This window comes from Eumetopias jubatus, unplaced genomic scaffold (genome assembly GCF_037043125.1).
Source record: "Eumetopias jubatus isolate StellerSeaLion01/CBP00866 unplaced genomic scaffold, mEumJub1_p1.0 scaffold_10, whole genome shotgun sequence".
Classification (NCBI taxonomy): domain Eukaryota; kingdom Metazoa; phylum Chordata; class Mammalia; order Carnivora; family Otariidae; genus Eumetopias; species Eumetopias jubatus.
The window spans coordinates 33,683,163-33,702,749 of record NW_028274816.1 but is presented as its reverse complement, the minus strand read 5'-3'; the positions used below and the strand labels follow the sequence as shown (position 1 = coordinate 33,702,749).

The 19,587-nt window shown below is 48.7% G+C and overlaps 1 protein-coding gene across 1 annotated transcript in view; it reads right to left on the bottom strand.

Annotated features, from left to right (window-relative positions):
- Window positions 1–19,587, bottom strand: part of PLCG2 (phospholipase C gamma 2) — a 139,637-nt gene that overhangs the window by 56,708 nt on the left and 63,342 nt on the right. Inside the window, exons 6-12 of the mRNA XM_028095500.2 lie at window positions 19,397–19,481; window positions 17,893–17,976; window positions 9,025–9,068; window positions 6,882–6,954; window positions 2,911–3,012; window positions 1,958–2,076; window positions 169–254 (exon numbers count right to left, since the gene is read on the bottom strand). Of these exons, the coding sequence (XP_027951301.1) occupies window positions 169–254; window positions 1,958–2,076; window positions 2,911–3,012; window positions 6,882–6,954; window positions 9,025–9,068; window positions 17,893–17,976; window positions 19,397–19,481 (593 nt within the window). The remainder of the gene's footprint in view (window positions 1–168; window positions 255–1,957; window positions 2,077–2,910; window positions 3,013–6,881; window positions 6,955–9,024; window positions 9,069–17,892; window positions 17,977–19,396; window positions 19,482–19,587) is intronic.

The following is a 19,587-nucleotide window of genomic DNA, read 5'->3' as shown; positions in this document are numbered from 1 at the left end:
GTGGCCATATCCTCCACCCCCAGATGCTACGGGCACCCGGGTCCTCCCTTTGCCTGTCCCACTCACCCCCATGACTCAGGCCTTTCAGACAACAAAAAGCATCGAGCAGCTACTTGGCAGACCTCAATTCACCGTACGTGTCATCTCCACTGGGAAAATGGTACTCACGCTCAATGCAGCGACACCCCATCCGCAGGCAGCGGATATATGCTTCCGTGGACGACTCGCTCCGCAGCTGGTCACCAGTGAGGTACCTGAGGGAGAGGAGGCGGTGGCCATGTGGGGGCAGGGCTGCACCTTGGGGCATCCTGGGGAACTTCTCAGTCCAAGTGCCCAACATCCTGAATCCTTCCTGTCTAAAAGATCCATGGTTAGGATCTGGGCCAGACACAAGCAATCGTGTGGCCACACCAGTCACGAGCTTTAGGCTCAAGGCCAAAATCGCAGGATGTGGACAATAGCCACCTTGGCGATCCTAGGGAAGAGTCAAGACTGTGTATTCTTTGGAGAAGAACTTGGCCAAAGGGTATCAGGAGTGAAACTGACATATAGCAATCAATTAATGACCCTACTACCCCACCCACCACCACCATGGTGCCCAGGAGGCCCTTAGTCCAATGATGGGCCACCATTTTGGTATCAGGGCTCCAGGCCGGGCACAGCTCTTGAAGAACTATTGCTGGAATTCACTATGCTTTGAACTCTGTCCACCAAAACTGACATAAAAATGCGTATTTGTATGCACTTTCCTCCTCTCCATGTCCGCACCCCCCCACCCCTTTTAAGAGGTCACGTTCCTTCACTATCCTCTGGGTTTGGTAGGATTCAGCACTCTAAGCCAACAGACATGGTGGGAAAGCGAGAATCACGCAATCAATTTGCCCCTAAGAAGACGTCACCTTCCAAAATGCCGTCTCTCTGACTCCTGGGCCTGTGGTGACACTTGGGAAGGTAACAATCTGCCAGGTGCCCAGGCCCCAAGACTTTCACCCTCTCACCTTACAAGCAGACTAAATACAGGAACCTGAGTGCAACATCCACTTCTCCCTTCCAGTCTACCCTCTCTTTTGCAATCAGGATAATCTTCCAAAAATGTAAACGTGAATGTGTTGCTCTCTGCCTTCAAAGCCATCAGCGGCTCCTACTGCCCAAGTGACCTTTGCTGTGATTTAAAAGGTTCCACTCAAGCAGAACTGGTGTCCTCCTCTCCTGCAACTCACCCTCCTGGATTCTACAGTCTAATCCCCCTCAGTTCCTCCTGCCCCTGGACCTTTGCACGTGCGGTTCCTCCTTGCCTCACCACCTGTTCTCTCATCAATTCCTGTTGATCCTTGAATCAAAGGAGGCCTTCTGGGGTACCTGGCGGGGAGCTCACTCAGTTGGGTGTGGTACTCTTGATTTCAGCTTGTGACCTTGGGGTCCTGGGATCGGGCCCTGCACGGAGCTCCACACTCGGCGGGGAGTCTGCTGGTCTCCCTCTCCCTCTGCCCCTCCCCCAGCTCATGGGCTTGCACTCTCTCTCTCTCTAAAATAGATAAATAAATCTTTAACACAAAACAGAACAAAACAAAGGAGGCCTTTTCCCCTCCAAGTACATAAGGACAGAGCTGCTTCTGCTCTCTTCCCTGCTATATCCCCAGCACCCAGCAAGCACAGGGCCCAGCACAGGGCAGACACTCAAATATCAGCTCAAAAACTCATTCAGTTGCTTTGCCGTGGCTACTAAGAGATGTCCGTGAAAACCAGCTTTGCCAACTTGCTTTTTAGGGTCATAGAAAAAAAACATGATTATTGCAAATACCAACTGGGAAAGGGCCGGGTGCATTCCCATGCCCCTTTCAGAAGCTTTTGTACGTTCTAGTCTGAGGAGTGTGCCTTGCACTCTGCCCGCTCCCACACGCTTCACCAGAGCTGGGCGCAGCCGCCCGGCCCATCACAGGCTCACCGAGAAACTCACGTGTTATGCGAAGAGGAGATCCAGTAATGGGACAAGGGGTTGTTCATGTCCTGCATGTCCACCGCATCGTACTTCTCATCCCAGATGCTGTTCTCCCGCGAAAACAGGTACGTGAGGAACTAGGAGAGTCACAGAGACGAGATCCTCAACGAGGATGATGAGGATGGGTGGGGCCTGGATCTTTCTGGTCTCGGCCAACACAGGGAGATGGCAGCTCTGATACGGGAACTCACAAGAAGGTCTCCTGGCCTCAGGTACCCAAATTTGTAACGCAGAATGCTCAGATTGCAAGAGAATATACGGACACATGTTTTCACTCAACTGGGTGACGTTTCCCTTTGTAACGTGTAGCCTAAAATAGTTGATACAAGCGTACAGGCCTCCCACGTGTAAGTTTTAAGGCATAATAATACCATGAATATTTGTACTCAAACCACCCAACCTAAAGCAAAAGAACATCACCGGTATCCTATCATCGAAAAGGCAGGAAATTTCCTACCCCAATTCCTCACTCGCCCCTTTAAAAAAAAAAAATCAGATTGAGTGGCACGGGGCTACACTCTGCTGCCTGGGACCAGCCTTACATGAGGCAGGAGTACCACAGTTCTCCTCTCGGCCCCACCTCCCCTGCTGCTTCACCCAGGGCAGATGCAGGCGCCCCATCGACCTTCAAATCTGGTCGCTGTGCTTGTGATTGCTAGATGCTCCCTGGCAGCAGACGTCCTCTGGCGGGGAAAGCCAAGAAACCACCCAGGATACACAGCCCAGTAGAGAAGGATGAGCAAGACAGAAGGCTATAATTCAGAACCTAGAAGAAAACCAGCTCTCAACCAACAGAGTCAATTGGGGGGCAGATAACAGCAAAGCCCTCCAAGTGGAGAGAACCAGAAAAAAGCCAGAGGTCATAGACGTGAATCAAAAAGTCAAGGCAAGCTGACAAGGAGCCCACTCACCTCATCGACAAACAAGAAGGGCTCGGCAGTTTCCCTCATGGTGTCGTCGATAAACTTAGTCATCCGCTCACGGACTTTGTTCAGATCCTGAGCCCAAAGCTCCTTCGAATGACAGAGAGAACAAGAAATCATCAGAAAGAGGACTGGCAAAATCCTTCATCTCTCAGGATCCAGTTTCCCATCAAAGACCAAAATATCAACGTATTTCAGATGCATATGCAATCAGGCGCCACGTATCACACATTACTCTGTACAGGATGAACCTTGTCTGTAAAGGACCAGAGGGTTAAACATTTTAGCCTTTGGGTCACAACCACTCAATTCTGCTCCTGTACTGCAAAAGGAGCCATAGACAATACATACACAAATGGGCATGGCTGTGTTCCAATAAAACTTTATTTACAAAAACAAGTGGTGGGCCAGATTCGGCCCACGGGCCATAGTTCGCCAACTCCTACCCTATGCCAGTCCTCTACACTGATTAGCGTGAAGAGGACGGCGAGCACAATGATGTTAGACTGCCCAGGGTTACTCACTTGGCTGACCCTGGCAAGCTATGTACCCTCCCTGTGCCTCCTCCTCTATTACATGAGAATACTATCCAGGTGCAGCTTCTGTGAACGGCTGAATGAAATAAGGTTACGGCTTTAACACAGCATCTCGTACACAGACACCGCTCCAATCCCAGCAGCTGGTACAAACAATCCTCCTCATATGGTCACCTCTGTTAGTCCATGCAACTCTGCAGGTCACACATTGTCACTGGAAAGAGGAGGAAGCAGAGGCTCAGGATGTCACATGACAATCCCAAGTTCCCACAACTAGTAAGGAGCTGAGTGAGGGTTCCAAATGAACTGACACAGAGTATGTCCTCTCTTCAAAAGAGGCAGCCAGGTAATGCTGCGCAGAGGCTTGGATGAGGTCTGAGATACACATCCAGCAGTTGAAGAACAGGTTCTGCAGCTTGGAAATGCAGAAGCCCGTTAGAAAAAAGAATACGCAATATAAAGTGACTCTACTGTTTTCCTCTCCAATCCCTAAAAGCCCATATATTCATAGGCAAAAAGATGAAACATGACACACAGATTCACCTTTGACTCATGTTTTACGGGTTGTGAATATTCTAAAAGCTCTGCCTTTCGGGATAATAAAAACAAATGTGCTACCGGGTACGTGTGTGGCTGGGTGGGAAGGGTCAGACAAGGGTGTGTGAAAGAAGCAAAGGCATAAGGACAGATACAAATGAGGTGGTGAGGAACGGCCTCGCTGGGACATGGGTGACAGATCAACACTGAGCCTTTGCTGTTGACACTTGCAAATCTCCTTGGATAGGGACACAAAACAGCCATGAGGCTGAGGAAAAGCCAGCTCATCAGCATACGAGGTGTTAGAATCTTTGAATACTAGAACACAAAACTCAAATCGCAGGCTACTTAATGCAAATGCCTCCCCAGCCCTCGGCGCCCCCTTCCTTCTCCTCCAAAGCTTTTGCACTTATTAACAAACACGGGTCCTTACCTAGTGTAACCTGGAATTAGCCTGGCTGGGTATAAAGAAATCTTCTGCCTAAAGAGCTTAAAATACCAATAATCTGGGGGTTAAAAAAAAAAAAAAAAGTATCTATTCGGTGTGGGGTAATGTGCCAGGCAGCTATAATAATGAAAATGTTGAGAAGAGTGAAGGAAGGGAACAGTGATGGGAGTCAGCCCTGGGCATGGACTGCCTGCCAGGCTCCATGTTAAACCTTTTTCACACAGTGGCTCATTTTGAACCCCCACAACCCCAGGAGGTACATATTACTCTCCATGTTATATAAGTGGAGAAACTGAGGCTTCACATCATTAAATAGCGAGACCTGACAATGAGCCCAAGACCAACCCAGGCACATGAGTTCTGGAGACTTCCTTTTATCCAACCCAGGGCTGGGCTGTGGCACATTTAACTAGTCCTCCAGTGGGCACTTTGAGGTTACTTGCAAGTTTTCATTTCCGTTAAGGATTCTGCCATTACTTCTTTAAGATAAGTTCCTAGAAGGGCAATTATTTAATCAAAGTATATAAACCTTTTTCCCCCAAAGTTTTTGTTTTAATTGCATATTGCTGGGACACCTAGGTGGCTGAGTCAGTGAAGCATCTGCCTTCGGCTCAAGTCACGGTCCCAGGGTCCTGGGATTGAGCCCCGCATCATCCATCGGGGCTCTCTGCTCAGCGGGGAGCCTGCTTCTCCCTCTGCCCCTCCCCCCACTTGTGTGTGGGCACGCTCTGACAAATAAAATCTTAAAAAAAAAAAAAAGGGGAAAAGAAGAGCACGTGCCCCTCTCTCTGCTTTATGCTGTGGGAGCACAGTGCCCAGCATGTAAGGTGCCCAGATAGTGCATTTGCCCCTTCAGTGCACCCCACTTCAGCTCTCATCTCGGCGGGGAGCAAACAAGCCCTCTCTTGGTCACTCTGGTTCAGGCACACGTGGGGAAAGCAATGGCCTCTCCGTGTCCTCGGTCCCCACTCATCAGGCACCACAGGGGCTCCTACCGTTGTTTGGGCCTCCATGTAGCTGGCCTTGTGCAAAAAAAAAAAAAAAAAAATTATTTTCTCTACCATCAGTGAAATCTGAATGTGGGACATGCATTGGGTGACATTAAGAAGTTAGTGTCGGTGGGAGACCAGGACTCCTGTGGTTACATTTCGTAAAAAAAAAAAAAAAAAGTCTATCTTTGAGAGAGAGACACTGAGGCATTTACAAATGAACTGATACATAGTCTGGGGTTTGCTTTAGAATATTCCAGCGAGTATGAAGAAGAAGGGGAAGTAAATGAAGAAGAGGGGGAAGGGAAGGGAGGCACACAGGTGTGGAGAGGAGGACAGGTAAAGTAAAATTGGAGACACGTGCATCATTTCTCCGCCTGAGTGATGGGTACATGGTGATCCATGATGCCAGCCGGTCTGTCCACTTTTGTCTGTGTCTGAGGTGTTCTGCAGTACTGAGTTTTTGGAGAAGTAAATGAACCGAATATTGCTATGAACCTAAAACGGCTCTAAAAAAGTAAAGTCGATTAAAACAAAGAACAAAACCAAAAAATTAAATGAGGAAAAAAATAAAGGCAACTCCAGTGAGATATATAAAAATTTAAGTACCTACATGTATAAGCACATTTATACATACTCATCATACACATACACAAAGATAATTACAGTCTGACAAATTCTGGGAAGTAGGGCTCCCATCCCCATTTACAGAGGAAACTGCGGAGCAGAAAGGTCAAACCACCCGCCTAAGGTCACACAGCTAGTAAGAGGATCTCGGGTTTCTTCTCTCAGTTGAACCCGGAGTGTCTCAACCTCAGCACTACAGACCTTTGGGGTCGGGTAATCCCTTGGTCGGGGGCGGCTGTCCTGTGCATTTCAGAATGTAGAACAGCTCCCCTGGCCTCCACCCACTAGGTGCCAGTAGCCCGCCCAGTTGTGACAACGAAAAACGGGTAGAACCACCCTGATGGAAAACCACTGCCCAACACAAAACCCCTTCACTCTGCCACCAGCCTGTCCACAAACACGCCAGAGACTTCGCCACGTGTCATTCGTTAAAGGACAGCTATGCTGTCTTATCCCCCAGAGGACCTGGCAGGCTCATCCACCCGGTCACAGCTTCCCATCAGCCAGGGAAGGTTTTGGGAAAGGGACACGTGCAATGAGCCAAGAGAAGGAGCAGAAGCCAGCCGGGGTGGGGCGGGGGTGGGGGGCACGGCACATACCACCCCGCTACCCTGGACTGCGCTCACTCTCCCCCCTTCCTCGGTCTGTGCCTGGGAAAGGGGCCCAGATGAGGCCGTTCTCTTCCCAGAGTCTGAGACACCGAAGTGGCCCTGGACAGGGAGCACCCATGTTTCGATCACAGGCCAGGTGGCAGGTGGGGAGAAGGGGAGACAGAGGCCCAGGCAGCTCCGCCCTGCTCCCCCAGCCCTGCGCGTCTCTCACCTGCTGCTCATGTAGGAGAAAGCGCTGAAAGTCGTGCAGGTAAACGGCAGAGGCGTCGGGCCGGTCGGTGTTGCTGCCCTCGGGGAAAGGGAGGGTATTTAGACAGGACACAATCCACAGAAGCTGCCACCAGACACGCTGTGAGTCCCTCCCGGGAGACAAGGTGACAGACCCCACATCCCTGACCTCAGAGGATGCAAGGAGGGGCCCTGACACCAGAACCCGGGAGGGTGGTGCCCGGGAATCTGCATTTCACTGCTCCCTTGTGCTGCCAGCGCACCCTGGGATCTGCAGAGCACCTCCAGGACTGTGGCCTTGGGGGATGCAGTGCCGTAGGGCAATGCAGTGACAATGGAAAGCAGGGGGGGCGGGGTACGAATCCAGACCTGGAGGGCCAGGGAGGCTTTCTGGAAGATGCAGCAGCTGATGGAGTCTCAGAGAATGAGGAGGGGCTCACGAGGAGGTGGAAAGGGTCTCGGGCAAAGGGAACCATATATGCAAAGGCCTAACGAAAAAGAGAAGGCGGAAAGGGGAGGAAGGGGGGAGAGAGCAATTGGGGGGGGCAGACCCAAGCCATACAGCAAATGCTTGGGTAGGGCTGGATGTGGACAGCATTTCGGGGAAGCTGATGCTGGAGAAGTGAACAGGGGCCCATCAGAGGGTCTCCTCAGAAGCCACAACGCAGAGCTTGCTGAGTCAATGAGAGCTCTGAAGCAGGAGTGGGGGCCAGATGAAGCCCCCCCCACCGCCCCCAGATTCTGGGCGGATGGGGAGAATCAGCCGGAAGATGCAAGACATAGGCTTTGGAACAGGCAGAGGCCCACTGTTGGGAGGATTTTCTGTTTGAGACGAGGGAACCCTTTACCCTGAATACAGGGAGACTCCACCTCAGCCAGCAGCCTGCTGACAGAGGGCCTCACGGGAGACGATGCTCGCGGTTACTGAAATACTGGGACCTCACTGGACTAGCAACTCTGGTTTCTATGGAAGGTGTTTCTATAGAACAGAGCCTTCCAGGGAAATCTGTACTTTACCCTGAGCATTGGCAAGGTGTCTCTGTGTGTGTACGTGTGTACTGGGGGGGGGGGTGTCTTTTTAAAGACAGGAGATAAAACACACTTTTAGCTGTTCCCTTTATTAAACACTCAGGGTTCAATAGTCTAATGTCTTTAATCATGAGTGTATCTGTAACCTTCTTTGCTAACCAGCCTCATGGTCTAACACTAACCTCTTCCTTAAAATACTGCATAAAAATCAGATCTGTTTCATATGTACTTTGCTGTCTTGAGGTTTCTGGTTTAGAAAGGGATGAAGGATCAGCTGCCGGAGTGTTCTCACCCCTGAGGTCTGGTTCTGAAAAGCAGGCCTAGGTCAGCATGCCACAAATTATTCTAGGTGCTCTTAACGCCAGACCAAACATTTTCCCAGGCAGATAGACTTGGGAACACAGAACACTTCATAAATCCCCCACTTGGGGAATTAGTAAGAACAGCGAAGGTCTTGGGGCGCCTAGGTGGGTCAGTCAGTTGAGCATTTGACCCTTGGTTTCGGCTCCGGTCATGATCTCAGTGTTGTGAGACTGAGCGCTGTGTTGGGCTCTGTGCTCAGCGCGGAGTCTGCTTGAGATTCTCTCTCTCCTCCTCCCTCTACCCCTCCCCCAGCTCACTTGTACTTTCTCTAAATAAATTAAAAAAAAAAAAAAAGAACAGTAAAGGTCCTGAGAAGTCCTGCAGCACTTACACTGTAATAATAATACCATCATCACTATTACAAGCCCTTTGCCACCCCACACACCACATGAAGCACTTTATATGCATCAACTCATTTTAATTCACTTAAACCTGTTTAACCAGGAATTTCCCAAATTCCTATCTGGGAAAGCAGGTCCTAAGGCATACAGGCTTCTCTATAGAACCTTCTGGGTCACCCTCCCACCACTCCACAAACCCTGTTGCTGTTCATGTTTATCCATGCCACAGGCTCGGGAAAGCCAATCCCCCTGTAGGAGACCTTGTCTGTGGAGACCAGTGGCTACCCACAGAGGTGGCCCTCCTGGCACCAGCTGGCCCAACTGGGAGGCTCCAAAAGGGCACCTGTGCCCAGCACAGCCACCCTGAACAATACCCCAGAAGAGGTGCCTCACCCCAAGATAAACACGGAAGAATCTTTTTTGAATTCATCAAGAATCTGAAATAGAAGACAGAAGAAAAACACATAAAAAAATAAGAACATTAGACAAGTCAAGCCACACAATGCAAATGAACAGTTTTTTATTAAAAAATTATAATTGCTATGACTTTTAAATAGGCAATTATGACAGAAAGTTATGAAACAAAAGGGAGAAGTCTTCCTCACCCCCTTCTTAGTCTTACTCCTGAGAAGTAATCAATCTCAGTAATTTGGTAGGTTTCCTTCTAGAATGTGTTTGATAGATATTCATTTAATTATATCTTATATTACGTCCATGTCTCCAAACTTTAAGCTGTTCATTTTAGGCTTTACATATTATTCTGCAACCTCAAATAGTCTTGCCTCACTACTTTGAAAACTTTGTATTCCATAATATGTACATCACTTATGTAGCATTACTTAACCATCTTTAATGAGACTGTGAATCGATAAGCATTTGAAAAATTGAGGGCACGGGGCGCCCGGGTGGCTCAGTCAGTTAAGCGTCTGCCTTCGGCTCAGGTCATGATCCTGGAGTCCCGGGATTGAGCCCCACGTCTGGCTCTGCTCAGTGGGGAGCCTGCTTTTCCCTCTCCCTCTGCCCCTCCCCCTGCTCAGGCATACACACACTCTCTCTCTCTCTCTCTCTCTCGCTCACTCTCTCAAATAAATAAAATCTTAAAAAAAAAAAAAATTCAGGGCACAAATGGAAATGCATCCACTGGCATGTTACAAGCACTAATGATATAAATGGCACTCCTGCTCTGGATTCCCCAGCCCTCTTGCCAAGCTGCTTGGAGTCCAGGATGACACGTGGAAAACCAGCCTTCTGGAAAAATTATCTACAGGCTCCCAGGAAGCATCAGGAGGTCTGTGTAAATCTCCACATGTATGCATTTTTTTTCTGGGAAGATAATCTATAGCTTTAATCAGCATCTCAAAGAAATAGGTCACCCAAAAAGGTTAAGAGCCACTCTTTCAGAAAAACTCAGAAGTTCTTCATTCTATTTACTCATAATTTACAGCATAGCTATTTCTTTATTTAAAAAAAGAAAAAAAAAGAAGGGGATTTGGGGCGGTGCGTGCTCTTTGGGATTTGGACTCATTTGCCACTTAGATCCCTAGATCGACCTGGTGTTTAAGGCCAGATCCCTTCCAAACCCGAACCCCAAGACTGGTCTCCTTATACCTGGAGAAAGCCCAGTCTCGCACTTATCCTCAATTATCCACTCTACTAGCTCTTTAAAGCCAGCTGGTTCCTTTCCTTCTTTTCAATGAAGCACCAAAAAAGCGCCACCCCATTTCAGCCAGGTGGACAGCTGGGACAAAGGAGGTGCCCCTACTGCAGAGATGCTTCCAGAGCCAGAAAATATGGGGAGAAACACCCCAGCTTCCCCTCTCGTATGCCTGTGTCTCCATCCTGGTCACCCCATTTGCTGAACCCGCTGGCAGAGGCACCTGGGAATGTATTTGTGGGAACCAGCACCCCCAGGGTACAGAGCAGGGCAGGGAAAGGATTAAAAGCCAAAAGGCTCACCACTTGCACAAGCAGAAGCAGAATTCAAAGATGCAAAACAACAGGGCAGGTGTGGGGGTGGGGGTCATGGGGAATGGAAGGTAGAAGAGGCGAGAAGATCCCCGGGCCCATCCAACAGAGCGGCCAGTCACACACCCACTGCAGTGGACGCTGGGGAGAGCAGAGAAGCGTCGAGAGGTCTCTTCTGGACATTGCAGCATGAGATGCAAGGCAAGGAGGCAGTTAGAGGGGAGCGTCTGGCTAAGCACAGGCCCTGCCTGGGATGACCAACCTTCGGACACCAAGAAATCAGAGACCCAGCCAAGGATGTTGTGAGCCAAGTGAGAGGACAATGGAGACAAATGGCTTTGTCAGCGTGGAGGTCACTGGTGAGATGACAAGATGAGCTGCAGTGGGCAGGGGGGAGGCTGGGACACATGGCTGGGAGAGGCTCAGGAGACGGAGACAGGGAGGCAGGTGCAAGACAGTGATGCTGATGGTGCTCCTGGGGCAGGTCCCGGGGCAGGGGGATGGGGCAGCAGTTGGACGGGGGAGACGTGTCAGGGAGGGCATTCTATCGATGGAAGAGTTTACAGCATGTGTTATAGGTACGTATGTGGCCCCCAAAAGATCTGTGCCAGCCCCAACCCCTCCCCCCTACGTTGCGAATGTGACCTTATTTGGAAATCAGATCTTTGCAGATGTGATCAAGCGAAGGCAAGGTCCTCCTGGATTAGGACGGGCCCTAATGCCATGACTGGAGTCCTTATAAAGGGGGACATGTGGAGCAGGCACAGACCAGGACAAGGTGGCCATGTGATGACAGAGGCAGAGACGGGGGGGGGGGCGGCGAGGAGCACCCAGGATGGCCAGCAAACAGCAGAAGCGGGGAGAGTGGCAAAGAGCAGATCCTCCCCAGAGACATCAGTGGGCACTCAGTGCTGTTGGCACCCGGACCTCGAGAGGCAGAGGTCTGTTCTCTCTTCAGCCACTTAGCTGGGGTCTGTCGTGGCAGCCCTGGGGAACTCACAGGGCTTGTCATGAGCTGATGCAGGGCAGCCACAACCTCAGTTACCCCTGGTGCCCCTCCCATCAGGAAAGCAGTAAAACAAACCCCACGTCAGTCACAGACCCGCCCCCCCTCCTCTGGGAGGATAAGCAGGTGTTCCAAGATGACATATCTAGAACGTCATGGGGTCAGAATTTCAATGCTGGTCTACCTTGGTACTTCTCCACCGGCCCATACGGTACATGCAGATGCACACACAGTAAATAGTGGCATCCTAGCAATGAGAGAAGAATATGCTAGATGCTACAGGCACACAGTGGAGAGACAGCAATTAAGTTATTCTACCATTACTGTGTGGGGTTATGTGGTCAAAGTCTACCAAACCAGGACACTGTTGGCTCTGTGTGACTAGAGGTGACATCCTTGACCCCTTTGGCCCCAGCAAAGGATCCATGAGGTCTGGGGAGATGTCTGTTTTATTAACCACTGTGACCTCCTGGCTCAAACGTACGTTGAATGAATGCCTAAAATAATGGACAAATTAATTTTCTCTGGGGAAAACTGAAGACTACAAGGAAAAGTCACCTTTGACTTCTGTTCCCAGGAGACAAGGGAAGGGACTGTGCCAAAGGATGGGGACTACAAAAGCAAGGGCCCAGAGGCGTCAAGGTCAACCTGAGTTCAGGGAATGAGTCTCCCCACATGGCCAGGGGCGGGGGCAGTGCATCCTCCAGGCTACAACTCACCCTACACCCTCTGTGCGTAGCAGGTTACGTGAGCCATTCGGTGCCAGGAGGCCAAGGGGAAAATGACAGTAACAGAAAGCTAACCAGAGATTCACTGCTGACTTCTGTACTGTGGACAGTTCTCCCCAACCCACCCCCCCACGCCCCATTAGAATAATCTGCGATATTCTCTGGAATCCTCAGCCAGAATACCATTATAGAATGTGATTCACTTCCCACACACTGGCACCCATGTCAAAGCTCGAAGAATAAATATTAATCTTTCTCCTCAATGTATGATCATTGAAGGTTTGGAGACATTTTAATTATCTTTTTATTTGTATGAGCTTCCTACTTCTTTGTAGTAAGTATGCGTTACTTTGCTTATCATACAATTTACTGAAACCTCAGAAATGAATTTCCAATCAAGGGCTGCCTGGTCCTGTGCTTCAGCAGTGAGGTATCAAAGGACCCCCCTGGGAAACCCACTGACTCTGACCAAGATGGTCCTGTTGAAGCACCAAGACCAGCTGTAGTCCCTTCTTCCTGAAGTAATTCTGCCACAGGAAAGGACAGGCTGTCCTGGGGGCCAGCTGTGCACTGGACGCTCTGCGGGGGGACTGCTCTCGACGAGCCCTCTTTATCCTCTCAGTAAGCCTGGAGGGTGGGTACCATCACCCCCATGTAAGAGAAAAGACTGAGCATCTGGAAACTTAATACTGCTCTCAGCTACAAGTAACACGAAAGCAAGATTAGTGCCACCTTTCAAAAAAATTATAGCTTTTTTTATTTGACAGAGAGAGAGAGACAGTGAGAGAGGGAACACAAGCAGGGAGAGTGTGAGGGGGAGAAGCAGGCTTCCCGCGGAGCAGGGAGCCCGACGTGGGGCTCGATCCCAGGACCCTGGGACCATGACCTAAGCCGAAGGCAGACACTTAACGATTGAGCCACCCAGACGCCCCTATTTTCTGTCTTAACAGGCAAACAAGCAACGGAAGACACCTACATTCAGAGTCCAGGGGGATGGTGATGGATGGCAGAAGGCCGTGTGTGCTTGTTTTCTGGTACCTTGCAGGGTTGGGAAGGCACTTGTTCTTTGAATCACACTGGACACGATTTGGGAGCTGATGATTATTTGGGAGCTGCTGGAGAGCAACTCTGAATCTTGGGTTTATGGGAACCCATGGTGGACAGACTTTTAAGGTGGCCCTGCGATGTCCTCCTCCCAGTGTCTGCACCCCTGCCATTTCCCTGCCACTTGCAAAAGTAATGGGATGTACATGATTATGTGTCTCAGACTGTTAAGATGACACTATCACGATTGAGCACCTGTCTTGCCACCTTTGAGGAAGCTAGCACCCATGCAGGAGAGCCCCATCCATCAGAGGGAGCTATGGGCAGCATCTAAGAGCTGTGGGTGGCCTCTGGCCAGCAAGAAACTGAACCCTCAGTCCTACACCTGCAAGAAACTCATTGTTCCACAACCTCATGAGCTTGGAAGCAGATCTTCTCTCACTTGAGCCTCAGATGAGACCACAGCCTTAGGCTGAAATCATATGAGACCCCAAAGCAGAGAATTCAGCTAAATGCCTGAGCGCCAGAAACTGAAAGAACAATGAGCATCATGGTGATACTGCTATGCAGCTAATGCAGAACCCTAACACATTTCCAAAGGAATCTACAGGAGGGTACAGAGAATACATCATATGGAAGGGCAGGGGGTAAAAACCGATGAACAAACAATAACCTGACCACCGCATCCCACGGGGTGAAACTCAAGTCCTGGACCAAGAGCAAGAAGGAAATTAACCAGCCATCCTCACTGCAGATCAGAGCCTGTGAATACCTGATGCGTGGTTGTCACTAACCCAGGGGGCCTGCACACGTTTGGTGGGGAGGGAGCAGAGCAGCAGTTAGGAAGCTGGGCATTCAAGCATTTAAGGGAGAAATAACACAAAATCCCATGAGCAGAGGAAAGTGGGTAAGAACAAGATGAAATAGGAGGGCCATGAGTTAATCACTGCTGAAGCTGGCTGATGGGTACATGGGGTTTGTTACACTATCACCACTGCTTAAGTATGTTTGAAATTTCCCTTGATACAAATGTTTTAAAAATTAAAAACAAGTTATCAGTGGCTGGGCACCAAAGCTGGGCAGAAGGGAACTCAAATCCTAGCTCTGCAGCTTATTGTATAGTAACCTAGTTTACAGGTTACCTCCAGCAAGTAACCTCTCCGAGACTCAGGTTCTTCATCTGTAAAATGCGGATAACAATAGGGCCTCTCACACAATTAGAGAAGAGAATTAGATGCACGGACAACACTTAGCACAGCACCCAGCAAACAGTTTACACTTAAGAAATGTTCGCTATGCTCTTTATTCATAATATTGTTAGTACAGCCTACTTAGAGGCATATCACCGGACACACGCATGGAATTAAGTTTCTTGTACTCCTGCTGCTGCCAAACTTTGAGAAACTTTGAGGCTTGACAGCAGCAACGTAAGCAGGTGGTCAGACACAGGTTTCCTCAAGCTGGGAACCGAAAGCTACTGATGAGCAGGAACCCACTCCTGGATCTAGGCTGGGGGGTTGTCTATCACCATAAACAGCTCTGTCTCCCCGAAGGAGCCTAAGAAATCCAGCTGAGCTTCTAAAGAGCACACAGCTATTGCTTTTCTGTGCTGTGTGCTGCCAGCAAGGAACTCAGGAAGTAAATTATATGCTGACCGTAGGGGTGGGGCATTTTACCTGCACAAGAGTAGTAAGGTTTCTCAAGCTGGCCATTAACTATCTACAGAGCTTAGGGCTTTGTTATCCAAATTCCAAGTCAGTTCTACCCTCTAGTGCTGGAGATCCAAAGTCTTTGGGGTCCCGTAGGCAACATAAATTAGTAGAGAGCTGGGGGGTGCGGTGGGAGAAACCAGAGAAGGCTTGCTTCCTTCCTACTCAGAAGTCCTCATGGGGAACTCAGGACCCATATATAGCCACATGTCATTTTTTTTTTTTTTCAAAAGCAGCAGAAAATCTAGATCTTAATATGGAATCTCTTAAGTTTTAAATGTAGGCAATTCATTTTAAAAATATCTAAAGCATTAGGCCAAGTCCAACAGAATGCAGGCTCAATGTGGTGTTCTGGCCAACAGAAGCAACCTCTGGTACAGATGTTTTTCCCCCAAAACCGGGCAAACTAAGTTACCCCCAGAGGATTCGGGGATTCTGCAGAAATCTGACTCAAATGTCTTCTTCCCCTTCTCCCTCCCAAACACACACACATTAGCCTTAAAAAGAACCATAACAAAAGTGCAGGTTGAAATAAGTCTTATGTGGAATTTTATCACAGTGGAAACAGACCACCAATGGGTTAACCTGTGCTGGCAGATGAATTAGCTTTTGTGCAAACCTTATTCTCAAACTTCGCCTGCCATCTGTCTGAGACCAGCATCCTGAAATTTCAAGGCAACCGATTATAAATAAACTGTTATTTGCAACTACTTATCTTGAGTGCATGGAGCCTTTCTCAATCCCGGTCAATTGCGTAAGACAGCAATTGTCATTATTCTGGATTTCACTTGTACATTGTCATCAAAACATTTTCATTGTTCTCAAGAACTGATTTTAAATAAAACAGATTTTAACCTAAGAAATGTGTTTTGATCAGCTTTTATACAGTTTTTTTAAATTAAGTTTTCATATAAAAAAGGGCAGGCAGGTTATATAATTTAAAAAGTTTCATAACCAATGACCTGATTTGATACCTTTATTTTACAGAGGTGGCTGAGTGAACGGGAAAAAGATGCCTTTCCCCCAAATCACTTGTGGTCAGCCAAGGTCAAGCTGGGGCTAACCTCCGGGACTTTCAATCCCCAAAGCCTACAGAGTCTTTCTACTCTATTTGGCAAACCAAGAACTAATATGTGAAAATGAACACAATGCAATGGACTGTTTTACTCTATAAAACACTGTATTTTTCTCCAATCTAGGCAGACTAGAAATGCTGCCCCCATTTCTTTACCTCAGATACATCCAAAATCCCACAGCCAACAGTCACCTATCAAGAAGCCTCATCCTGTGCCCACTGTAAGCCTGCATGCAGAAGGCAATTAATAAGTGTCTTCTAGCAAATGTGTGTGTTCTTTTTTTTTTTTTTTATAAGTAGGCACCATGCCCAACATGGGGCTTGAACTTCACAACCCTAAGATCAAGAGTTGTGTGCTCTACCAACTGAGCCAGCCAAGCGCCCCCCTTCTAGTGACTTTCATATGCTCATCATTTAAAAATGCCTGCACTACTGACCTCCCCGTCCCACGCCCTCATTCAGACCTCCCTAGAGGCCGGTGGGACAGGAATCCCTGCCCCCATCACACAGATGAGTAGACTTGAGGCTGAGTGTGGTAGGTGGCCAGCCCCGGATCACACAGCTAGTTGGAGAAACCAGATCTCTGGCTCCAAGTACCACATCCCCTCTGCTCTGCAGCTCTGCTCTGGACCCACCTCTGCCACCTGCAAAGCCCTTTACCGACAGCAGAGGCTCCTGTTTGTGGGGTGTGCACCACCCACCGGGCACTGTGCACCATGCACCGCACGAACCCCACTTTTTAAGCTTTACACTTAACGGAACTTTTTCTTATCGTGAAAGTAATGTGCTCTTCGAAACAAGTCAAAGAAAACGGAGGTGTGCAAAGGAAGATGCAATCATGTCTCCTGCCCATCTTCCCAAACCCCTTCAATACAGACAAAATCAACATTAGTGTGTATTCTTCCATACTTTTTCCTTTGTTCATAAAACACACAGAGACGTATGGAGGAGGGTTATTATATCCTGGTTTTGGTTTTGGTTTTTCATCAGACCTAGTTCCTTGCTTGAATCTGCTGCTGGCTTTGCTCACAAAATATCACGAACATCCCTCCAGATCAACAAACACACAGACTCAGGCTTCTTAATCAGCTGCATAATGTTGCATGGTATGGACTGACCATAATTTACTTAGCTATTTCTCTACTGAGAGGCAGGCAGATGGCTCCCAGGTATTTTGCCAGCCTAAGTAATGCTGCAATAAACAATCTGGTAATAAATTCCTAGGTCCCCATGCCCTCATTTCTCTCAAACAGAGTCCCCAAAATGCCACTGTCAGGTCAAAATGTATGCACATCTTAATTTTAAAATGGCCTATTATCTTAATAAAAAATATTCTCATAAATAATGAATAAAAGCATAAAAAGGAACACACACATAATCCCTCCACCCAGAGATGGTTCCCCTTAATAACTTGATAAATTTCCTTCCACAACGAGATCATGCAGCCAAGTTAATGGAACTTGTTTACTTTAATAGGCTGCAATTAAATTCCAGACTTCTCACATTCCCACCAGGAGGGTATGAACGAGCCATTCCCCCCATTTTCCCCATAGCTCTCTCACATGTCTATAATTTAACAGATGCAAACAGTATGTCCCTGTCATTCCCACCGTGTCTTTCCTTGTCAAGAACGGACACTCAACACTTCTAAGGGGTTTCTTAGGAACGTGCCAGACTTTGAAACACAGGGGAAACAAAGACTTCATTTGATCATTTGCTCAAGAATTATCTTACCGACTTTTGCTGCTCAAACATTAGTTTTTTATAGAACACGTGGAACTGCTCAAAGCTGAGCTCGTCTTTGTGCGCGCCGATTTCCTGTAAATTAAAAAAAAAAAAAAATGACCACGTGATCTCTGAAGTCCCCAGAAGTAGGGCGCCGCACTGTGACCAGGCGGAAGGGCTGACCTACAGCACTGGCTACAAGCAAACTCACCTTCTTCTGAACCCAAACTGTCCACAGGTTTCCTCATGTACCTGCCTGGAGAACATATGCACCAGGGGCTCCTGGGGCGGGTAAGATCCTGCTCTGGCCCTTCACAACAGAAGAGATTTGGCCAGAATTCCAAGAGCGGTAATGCAGAACTCCTCCCTCTGGGGGCAGAAGACACTTCCAAATCCAGGCCTAGCACAGGGTCATTCTAAAAGCATGGGAAAACTAACCAAGCCTTTGGAGTTAGAGCTCAACTCCAGTCAAGGCTTGTCCCCCGAACTGCTTATGGCTTTGGGTAATTTACCCAATCCATTCGGACCCTCAGTTTCTTCATCTATAAAATGGAAAAATCACCACCGCCCTCCCTAGGACTTCCCCCAAACCAAACCAGTGACATCTACGTATTGCCAGCTCAGGAAAGCCTTGATAAAGAACAAGATTCCAACGACGTGACGATCGATGGTAAATGCTCCCCCTGTCTCTGTTTCTGCCTTCTTAGAATAGTTGGAATGTTCCAGACAGGTCAAAAGATGGCTTGATAGCCAGAAAGTGGGTTAACTCTTCCGAGAGTTCACTGGTACAAAAATGAATGCACTTTCATGGCTGAGGAAGCCTGTGACTGGGGCTGCCATTGGCAAGGCCACGTGAGTCCTGCAACTGGAGCTAGGGAGACAGAGTGTCACTGAGTTCCTTGACAAGAGTCGGGATCTCTCTGAGCACCAGTCAGGGGGCCTACACATCTCCATCCTAACCCCTTTCAGGAAGGCCCCACCTGCCCCACACTGCACCATCACTCTTGGAGTGACTTAACCTGCCACAGATCTGCCAACAGCTTAATTACACCAGACCGTAACCAAACTAAATGATGGGTGGAAGGACGGCTGAGTGGGAAGTGGGGGGGAAAGCCAGGGAAGAACCAACTCAGACAACTAGATTAGGAGGTGGTCTTGGATACAAGACACCATGCCCCTGACAACCTACATAAGGAACCTTTCATAATATTTCCCAAAAGAAACACGTTAGTTCGTGTTATTTGAAGGAAAGTAGGCTGCAGGACGGTGAGGAAACGGAAAGGCTCTACTGGTGGGAGCAAGCCAAGCAGTTCAGCAAACAGGGTCCTTGAGGAAGATGTCCTCAGCTAGGACTGCGAACAGGGCCCTACGACCTTCACATGGTCCCTCTGTCTGGACTGGGACAGATGCATCTGGAGGTGAAGGATCTTCTTGGGCACCATTCGATGGGGCTCAAAGGCTAAGTGACCCTAAGTTCACAAAATCGCCAGGCCAGCCAAGCTAGGAAACTTACCACAAACTTATCTTTGAGGAACTTGGCACTGTTCACTTTGAAGTTGACCAGGGGTAAGATGGTCTTCAACTCTCGGAGGCTGATGCTGCAAAACAGGGAAACCCCAGCTCTATTCACCTCGAGGGGCAGACACGAAACGTCCCAGGGGTTCAAACCAAGGGGTGGGGGGCGGCCACAGAAGGCCGGAGGGG